The sequence below is a fragment of the Sinocyclocheilus grahami genome, unplaced genomic scaffold (assembly GCF_001515645.1).
Source record: "Sinocyclocheilus grahami isolate Dianchi unplaced genomic scaffold, SAMN03320097.WGS_v1.1 scaffold463.1, whole genome shotgun sequence".
Classification (NCBI taxonomy): domain Eukaryota; kingdom Metazoa; phylum Chordata; class Actinopteri; order Cypriniformes; family Cyprinidae; genus Sinocyclocheilus; species Sinocyclocheilus grahami.
In genome coordinates, this window is record NW_015505642.1 from 657,269 (window position 1) to 667,644 (window position 10,376).

The 10,376-nt window shown below is 33.3% G+C and overlaps 1 protein-coding gene across 2 annotated transcripts in view; it reads left to right on the top strand.

Moving 5' to 3' along the window:
• The window catches only part of LOC107553048 (bicaudal D-related protein 1-like), a 38,796-nt gene that overhangs the window by 25,774 nt on the left and 2,646 nt on the right, over positions 1–10,376 (top strand). For both annotated transcript variants that reach the window (XM_016235129.1, XM_016235131.1), the window contains 5 exons: positions 667–693; positions 3,530–3,748; positions 3,826–3,969; positions 4,046–4,176; positions 6,174–6,294. In XM_016235129.1, the coding sequence (XP_016090615.1) occupies positions 667–693; positions 3,530–3,748; positions 3,826–3,969; positions 4,046–4,176; positions 6,174–6,294 (642 nt within the window). The remainder of the gene's footprint in view (positions 1–666; positions 694–3,529; positions 3,749–3,825; positions 3,970–4,045; positions 4,177–6,173; positions 6,295–10,376) is intronic.

The following is a 10,376-nucleotide window of genomic DNA, read 5'->3' on the forward strand; positions in this document are numbered from 1 at the left end:
TCTGAAGCTGCACTGAAACTGCAATTAGAACCTTCAACCCGTTGATCCCTATTGAAGACAATTATATGGAGAATTGTTTTCCTCAAAAACCTTAATTTCTTTGCGACTGAAGACAAAAAGGCATGAACGCCTTGGATGACATGGGGGTGAGTAAATGATCAGAAAATCTTTATTCTGAAAGTGAACTAATCCTTTAATTTGGCTTTACAGTCAATCTAATAGAGCATAACGGTGAGTGCTGAGCTCTGAGATGAATCACAACATTACAAACACTGATTTATTTCTATTATCAGACACTTGCGGTTGTGGAATAAATGAATCATAGGTGATAAAAATGCCTGAGAATAGAGTATTTATTTAGACAATGACATGAGTAACTGCACACGCTTCCTTTAGTGTGACGCTGCATCTACACGGACGAGTCGCGTTCGGCTCGTTTATTTCTCAGGGGTGGGTCAGGGCAGGGGTTGTGAGTGTTCTGAGTGTTTTCTGGCTCTTGTGTGTTCGCACCAGCTGCGCCAGAGTCAGCTGGAGCTGCAGGAAGTGCGTGTGTCTCACCGGCAGCTGAGCGCTCGTCTGGAGGAGCTGACGGAGGAGCGCAGTCTACAGGGCTTCAGTCCGAACCCACACAGCCTCCTCTGTGAGATTGAGCAGAGCATGGAGCAGGAGGAGCTGGAGCAGGAGAGAGAGCAGGTACATCAGCCATGAACCGCCCACTTAGACAGGAAGAGACCGTCTGATTGGGCTAGAATTGATACAGCTACGGCCAGATTGTCCTGCTAGGCACGCGCACATCAATATTGTCAATTTTGTCACGCTGAACAACAATTAATTGCTGTATTTGCATTATTGTAAGGTTAAATTTAGGGTTGGGGTAGGTGTAGACGTTAATTAAACACAATCTAATAGGTAGCAAATTTAATTTATTGTTATTTTCCTTGCTTATTGCTTAACTTTTAGTTTCAATCATAGAGCACTCATTCCGTTCACTGATCGTCTGATGAATATTGTAGACTAAAATGAAAAGCTTTGCCATAATTTGTGCTGTTCAAAAGTTTGGGGTCAAAAGCTTTGCCATAATTTTTGCTGTTCAAAAGTTTGGGGTCAGTGACGTTTTTTTTAATTATTATTATTAGAATTTTTTTTTTTCCAGTAAGGATTCGTTGACTGCATGGATTGATCAAAAGTGACAAAGACATTTATAATTTTACTAAAGATTTCTATTTCAAATAATTCATCAAAGAATTCTGAAAATAAAATGGATCGTTTCCACAAAAATAGGAAGCAGCACGACTGTTTTTAGCATTGATAATAATCAGAAATGTTTCTTGAGCAGCAAATCGGCATATTATACTGATTTCTGAAGAATCAGGTGACACTGAAGACTGGAGTAATGATGCTGAAAATATAGCTTTGATTACAGCAATAAATTAAAATTTTCAATATATTCACATAGAAAACAGTTATTTTAAATTGTAATAATATTTCACAATAATACTGTTTTTACTGTAGTTTTGAACAAATGAATGCAACTTTAGTGAGCATAAAATCTTACCAACCTCAACCGTTTGAATGGTAGAGTATATTTAAAATACTTGTAACAAGGAATAACCAATGCCAAGTAGGTATTAATATTTTTCTTAAAAAAATGTACATTTAGATATATATTTACATTTAGTCATTTAGCAGACACTTTTATCCAAAGCGACTTACAAATAAGGACAATAAAAGCAGTCAAAACTAACAAAAGAGCAACAATATATAAGTGCAAATGACAAGTCTCGGTTAGCCTAACACAGTACACGTAGCAAGGTGTGTGTGTATATATATATATATATATATATTTTTTTTTTTGTTTTGTTTTTTTTTTGTTTTGTTTTTAAAGTGCGTTAGGCTGCGTTAAGATAAATATAGATAAAGTAGATTTAAAATAGAATATAAAAAAGTGCTAGAGTTAGAGGGTCAAATAAAGGTGGAACAGATGTGTTTTCAGTTGTAAAATAAATCAAAATTTTAAATTTTAATAAATAAATAAATAACAAAAATACCTTGCAAAATAAGCAGGAATGGTGTCCTGTCACTGAAGACATGGATCCAATGCTCCTGAAAATATCAGGAAATTTTACATTTGTGATTTGAAGAAGTCATTGAATTGATCAAAATTGAAAAAACAAATAATGGAGTGCATATACTAGTCTATATAGTGAATTTATATTTTTCTATTTAGGCACAGCTCTTAAATGTTTCATAGGCTAGAAATTGCTTTTTGCATGAACAAAGGTCTATAAAATGATCTTTAAAATTGCAATCACAAACCACTGGGAAAAAATATGTGATATGCTTACTGGTAAAATAGCAAATGTGATCAAGCCACATGATTTGAGGAATCGTTCTCATGTAGGATAAACTGCGCAGAATGACCCTTGTGAAAAAGAAGTGTGCTCAATTGTATTAAATGTGCAATACAGTTAAGCACACTAGTGAACTTCAGATCTTAAGAGTACATTTCTTAAAAAACCTACTTGCAAATAATATAATATTAATGAAATAAAAGGCCAATTAAGCATACTTAAAGAGAGACACTTTCATGACTGTTTCTTAACACACTTAAGTTTTAAAAAGTTTGTACATATAATAAAATAAAACGTTTTACTTTAAAGTGCATTATAAATCATTCTATTTTAATGTTTTAAAGTTGAGCTTTCAAAAAGTACACTTGTGTTGATGTGCTGACTAACATACTGAAGCACATATAGTACTAGTACTTGATTATAAGTTTGCCTGTAGTGTCTTATTTGATATTACATTAAAAGTTAATATATTAAATGTACTAAACTGCAACTTCATAATAGTGTAATTATTAATATATTTAAATACATGACATGCAAGTTTCAATAGAAATGGCATTAAAGTATCATTTAGTTTATCATAAATGCTTGTCAGTACACTTTAACCATATTTCAAAGACAACAGAAGTAATTATGAAATTACATATAAAGTCCTACTTAAGAGGGCCAAAAAAGCACTCTGAAGGTCATCTATGTGCATTTACTATAAATTGAGACTATAATACTTTTAAAATTTTATTGCAATAAAGTGTCAGAACACATTACATTCAGTTTGCACTTAGGTATGTACTTCTACGGGGAAGTCGTGGCCTAATGGTTAGAGAGTCGGACTCGTAAACCAAAGGTTGCGGGCTCAAGTCTCAGGTCCGGCAGGAATTATAGGTGGGGGGAGTGAATATACCACGACTGAGGTGCCCTTGAGCAAGGCACCAAACCCCCAACTGCTCCCCGGGCGCCACAGCATAAATGGCTGCCCACTGCTCCGGGTGTGTGTTCACGGTGTGTGTGTGTTCACTGCTGTGTGTGTGCACTTAGGATGGGTTAAATGCAGAGCACTAGTTCCTAGTATGGGTAACCATACTTGGCCACATGTCACGTCACTTTCACTTTCTTTTTTTCCACTTTAAAGTCTATAATTTCCATAATAAGTGCTTTTTTTTACGTTCTTGTCTTTCCTTCAGCTCCGGCTGCAGCTGTGGGAGGCTTACTGTCAGGTGCGCTCCATCTGCTCCCAGCTGAGAGGAAATGACATCACAGACTCCGCCTTATCCACAGACTCTTCCATGGACGAGTCTTCGGAGACGCTGTCGGCTAAAGACGTCCCCACGGGGAGTTTGCACGCTAATCTTCTGGAGCTGCGCAGACTCACGCAAAACCTGCTGGACGGCAACGAATCTACGGTAACGATCATCGCACGTTTTACTGCGAACATTCAGATTATTATTATTATTCAATATGTGTTTTTGCGTGCGTTCAGAGTTCACGGCGCAGTGAGGAGGAGGTTCTGGAGGAGCAGGTGCGTAAATTGAGCGAGGAGCTGCGAGAGCTTAGAGAACCGTACGAACAGGAGCAGGAAAAAACACGCAACAGCCAGGAGGAGGTGCTACGGCTCCATAACCAGGTAGACACACATACATACTTACTGTTTTTAAATACCCGAGTTCATTCATTCATCTGTCCTGCTCTGGATCCTGTAGGTGGCGTTGCTCTCGGTGGAAGTTTCTTCTTCAAGAGAGGAAAATGAGCACTTGAGAGCGATGGCAGAAGTACACGAGCCCAACGAACAGTTACACAGCGCTTTACGAGACAGAGATGAAGCCATTGCTAAGTACGGCACACGTATACATGCATGCTTTTAAAGCAATAGTTCACCTAAAAATGGAAATTTGTTGAAAATGTACTCACCTTCCAAGATGTAGATGACTTTATTTCTTCATCTGAACAGATTTGGAGAAATTTAGCATTACATCACTTGCTCTAACAAAACTTTCAGGAAATTTTCACTTTTTTGGGTGAACTTTTCCTTTAAAGTTAATTCTCCATGTCTCGCACTCTTTAACCATATTTCAAAGACAATAAACAATTATGAAATTATATAAAGGTACATTTAAAATCAGTTTAAACTGTAATACATTTATATTTAATCACAATTACCATGCAATTAAGTGTCTAAAAACATCATGTTCAGTTTGCACTTAAAGGTCCCCTGAAATGTTTAGAAGCACGCAGCGTTACTCTATGTGCTGACGTCATTTCAACTGAAACAGGAAGACAGGGCGGGACATATCAAGCAGCCCCGCCCCTTTTTAAAATAGCCAATAGCGTTCGTTTATATCACAGCTTGGGCTAGAGCCGTTAAGAGCCGCTGAGCTCCGTAAAGCCGCATTTGACAGCCACAATCTCATCCATATTGCTATAAAATATAGCATTCTGTGTAGAATTCAGATAGCTCTGTTACATTTTGTGGTCTGCGCCGACTCGTGCATGTGATCCACTCCATGCTATCGTGTCTCTGGAGCGGAGCCGAGTGTGTGTGCGGTGGTTAGCGTGACATATTTACACTGTTTGAATCGTTCCCTGTCCCCTATATAGTCCATTCACTGTACAGAAAATACTAATTCTGTGGACAAGTGACCGATTTCAGCCACGGCTTCAGCGTCTATTTTATAGTGTAGGGGGCGGGGCTTCGGATTCTAGAGAGCAGTTGATTGGACAGAAAGTTTGATGAGAAGCTGAAGTACGATGTGACGTCAAAAAAATCGTTGAGCCATTTTGGCGGAAGTGACGTATTGCAAGCTTTGAATGCTTACATCTTCTAAATGCAAATTTTGTCACTGTTTTGGAGCACACTGCCTTATAGATAACCTTAAGACTAACATATTGATACTAACACCCAAACAACTTTTATTTTGATTTCATGGGGACTTTAAGTATATTCTTTTAAAGTTTTTTCTTTTGAATCTTGTCATGTATTTAAATATTTGTATTTACACATTTGTAATGATCACCTTGCAGTTTTCTATATTTAAAATATATTAACTTTAAATATAATACTGAATAACACACTACAGTTAAAATTGTAATCAAGTACTTTACATGTGATTTAGTATGTTAGTAAGTATTTTGTGTGCAAATAAGTGTACTTTTTTAAAGCACAACTTTAAAACTTAAAAAGATATAAATGTTAAATATAAATGCACTTTAAAGTAAAACTTAAGTTTGAATGTTATATTGTATTCCAAATGAACTTTTTGAAAGTGTACTTAAGTTTGTTAAGAAATATATAGTCTTCAAAGTGTACCTTTTTATAAGTGCACTTAAGTAGCCTTTTATTTCATTAATGTAGTATTATTTGGAAGTAAAGTTTTTAACTTTTTTAATTACAAGTGCACATTCAATACAATTAAGCACACTTGTTTTTCACAAGGCTCATTCTGCACAGCTACAGATGTGAATTATTCCTTCCTTGATCAGATTTACTATTTTACCAGTGAGCAACTGCATATAGCAATGCAACTAAAAACTACTAACACCACTAACCACTAAAATACAACTGTTTTCATTTTTAGAAGGGAATAAAGACATTATTCAGTATCTTTATGAACTCATTTTCCTTGTGAGAACATCTCAAAAGGGTCCTTTTCTGCAGTTTTGTACAGCTACGTTAGACAGAGAGAGAGAGAGAATAACCCTTTAGATGTCTTGAGTTCAATAAACATGTCTAATCTCAGAAACATTATTTTAGTTTTTACACATATGAGTTTCTGCAGCCTGTAACATTAACCTCAGATGCTGTTCTAGTAACTCTTCTTTTCCCCGTTACAGGAAGAAAGCCGTGGAGATGGAGCTGGCGAAGTGTAAGATAGACATCATGTCTTTGAACAGTCAGCTGTTGGATGCGATACAGCAGAAACTCAACCTGTCTCAGCAGTTAGAAGCCTGGCAGGTTGGTTTCACTCACACACACACACACACACACACACACACACACAGTGGTGCACACAAAACACCTCTGACCTCAGATCAGATCAGCCTGAAAGAAAATGGTCCGTCAAAAAGCTGATGTGCATATAAAGTGCACTCTTTCAACAGTCTGGGTTTCTGGAAGTGTCTAGAAATAATAATAAATAAAATGTGAATGCAAACACTAGCTAAACAAGAGAAATTCCATACATCATAATAACACAAGTACCAGGGTTATTATTATTAACTAAAATAAACATTAAGTAAAGTAAAGTTTTATGACAAATAAACGTATTTTATTTCAACTAAATAAAAAATAACTTTATAAAAACTAGACATATTAAAAAGCGAATAAAAATGATAAAATACACAAAATTACAAAAAGTTTAAAATGAAAATAAACAGAAAATATATTTTAAAAAATCTAATTCAGATATAGACTGAAACTATAATAGTATATTAATGATACTAAAATAACACTGACTTTACTGACTACTGAACTAGAACTTTACTGTAAAATAAAAAAAAAACTCTGAAAGCATTACATGTATTGTCTTGTAAGATATTCAGTTCAATTCAAGTTTATTTGTATAGCGCTTTTCACGATGCAAATCGTTGCAAAGCAGCTTTACAGAAAATATAAAGATATAATGTACTTTATATACGGTAAGGCAGCTTAATTTAATAAGGTTAAGCAAATTACAATAAAATATAAAAATTAAACATTCTATTTCAGCTAGAAACTAAAATAAAATAAAAAAGCGCATAAAAACTAGACATTCAAAAAACGAATAAAATGATAAAAAACACACAACAAAATACTAACAATTTAAAATTAAAATAAAACCAGAACATATAAAGAATTCTAATTCAAATATAAACAAAAATTATATATTATAATAGTACGTCAATGATACTAAAGCAACACTGACTACTGAACTCTAAAAACATTACATATATTGTCTTGGAATATATAATATATATTTTCTTTATATATGGTAAGGCAGCTTAATTTAATAAGGTTAAGCAAATAACAATAACAAATATAAAAATTAAAAATTTTATTTCAGCTAGAAACTAAATGAAAAACAAAAAATGTATAGAAACTAGACATAAGAAAACCCTAAAAATGACAAAAAAAAATTTACTGTAAAATAAAAAAAAAAACTCTGAAAGCATTACATGTATTGTCTTGTAAGATATTCAGTTCAATTCAAGTTTATTTGTATAGCGCTTTTCACGATGCAAATCGTTGCAAAGCAGCTTTACAGAAAATATAAAGATATAATGTACTTTATATACGGTAAGGCAGCTTAATTTAATAAGGTTAAGCAAATTACAATAAAATATAAAAATTAAACATTCTATTTCAGCTAGAAACTAAACTAAAATAAAAAAGCGCATAAAAACTAGACATTCAAAAAACGAATAAAATGATAAAAAACACACAACAAAATACTAACAATTTAAAATTAAAATAAAACCAGAACATATAAAGAATTCTAATTCAAATATAAACAAAAATGATATATTATAATAGTACGTCAATGATACTAAAGCAACACTGACTACTGAACTCTAAAAACATTACATATATTGTCTTGGAATATATAATATATATTTTCTTTATATATGGTAAGGCAGCTTAATTTAATAAGGTTAAGCAAATAACAATAACAAATATAAAAATTAAACATTTTATTTCAGCTAGAAACTAAATGAAAAACAAAAAATGTATAGAAACTAGACATAAGAAAACCCTAAAAATGACAAAAAAAAATAAAATTTTTGAAAATGACAAAAACACAAAAAAGTACTACAAAATTTAAATGAAAATAAAACCAGGACATATAAAAATAATAATTGAAATATAAACAAAAACTATAATAACATATCAATGATACTAAAACAACACTGAATACTAGAACTAGAACTTTAAAAATACCTCTAAAAGCATTACATATATTGTCTTTTAAAATATATATATTATTATAAATTATATATATATATATATATATTTGGTAAAGCAACTTAATTTAATAAAGTTAACTTATAACTTTTATACGGTTAAAATCACAAGTTTTAACTGTAGCATTTGTATACATACCTTTTCCTGTTAAAATGACTAACAATCCATTTTCCCTGAAATTATGAATTTGCAATAGAAGATCATTTTTAATATTACTTGGAGCACCACCTTCTTTGAAAGGTTGAATTTATGTTATTTAAGGGAAAGAGTCAAAAGTAATCAATGGTGGCTTGGTTGTAACGTCATATCCTGAATGATTTAAAATGATCAGAAGGTCGAGTAGATCAGGACTGCATGCTTGCCGTGCCTTGGTCAGGCATTCAAGTCTGCATCTGAGTGTTTCAGCTCTGAGATCAGTCACATTACAAAATTGTATTAGAAAATAAAAATGCATATTAGAAACAAATGCAAAGGTAAAAGATGTCAATTATAGGGTAAAATACAAATTACAGGGGAATACATTAACTATTCATCCCATGAAGCTTTGCGGAAGATGTCATTTTGTGCTAACATAAGATGGTAACCCTCGTTCTGTGAAAAGACATTCATTAACACTGACCTCAGTAGCAGTGAATGAGCTTTTTATGATGCTGAGCTGTAATGAATAGCAGCGGTCAGCCTCTTTCTCTCTGTCTGCCTTTTATGTTTAAAGTCAACACTGACCTTATTGACTTATCTTACAGCACACAATTCATAAATGCACGCCATTTTAACACAAGAAATGTTTTGTTATTTTCAAAAATCAAAATGTGCTCTAAAATGACGTCGCCTATACTGTACTCTTCATGTTAATTTTAAGCAATAATCAAATATTATATTTAATAATCAAATATATATTTAGTCATCGTTTCAGGCTACTATTGTACATGATGTTGGTTGGTTGGTTGTATTTATATTTATAGCAATATCAGTCTCACAGGCAATAAATACAAAGAAAAAAGATTTAAAAAACAACAAAAGGTTAAAGGGTTAGTTCACCCAAAAATAAAAATTAGGCTGCGTTTTACTCACCCCCGATGCATCCTAGGTGTATATGACTTTCTTCTTTCAGACGAATCCAGTCGGAGTTATATAAAAATTGTCTTTGACCTTTCAAGCTCTATCGTTGCGCTCAGCGGGTGTTGCATTGCTTCAGTCCAAAAGACGTGAAATAAAAAGCACCTTTCCATTAAATAAAGTGTCACACACGAACATTCTTCTTTACAAATCCTTGTTTTGTACTTCTAATTAGTGACCGTTGTTTAGTTTCGATCTCTCCGCGTGCATCACTTCTGAGCGGAGCATGCGCAGCGCTGACCTCCATACGTCATCCGTCCGGAACTGCTTCCAGTGCACAACAGTGAGCGCAAGCTAGATTCAAGTGATTATTACGTTTTGAATATGGATATTTTTCTTACAAAAACGCATCGATTCGCTACAGAAGGCCTTTGTTCACCCCCCGGAGCCGTGTGAGACACTTTTTTTTTGTGGAAGGGTGCTTTTTATTTCACGTCTTTTGGACAGAAGCAATGCAACACCCGCTGAGTGCAACGATAGGGCTTGAAAGATCAAAGACTTTTAATCTTTAATACTTAAAAATTTGTAATATAACTCCGACTGGATTTGTCTGAAAGAAGAAAGTCATATATGCATCAGGGGTGAGTAAAACGCAGCCTAATTTTTATTTTTGGGTGAACTAACCCTTTAATACCATTTTAAATATTTTTTCCCCCATACATTAGAATGTGTCCTGTTTCATTTTAATTTTTCAGAGCACAAAAGAATGACTATCATACATTCTTACCTCGATTTGCTGAAGACACCCACTAAAATGTCATTCAGTGTAACAATAGTTCATATAAACTAATAAAATACTAATTAATTGTAATTGTAACTTTACCAATCTTTGCCACTATCATTATATTTTACCACTAGGTTTTATCCATTTGTCAGCAAGATATTTATAATCATTTAAAATATAATAACATTAAGTATTAGTCTTTTTCTTATATATATATATATATATATATATATATATATATATATATATATATATA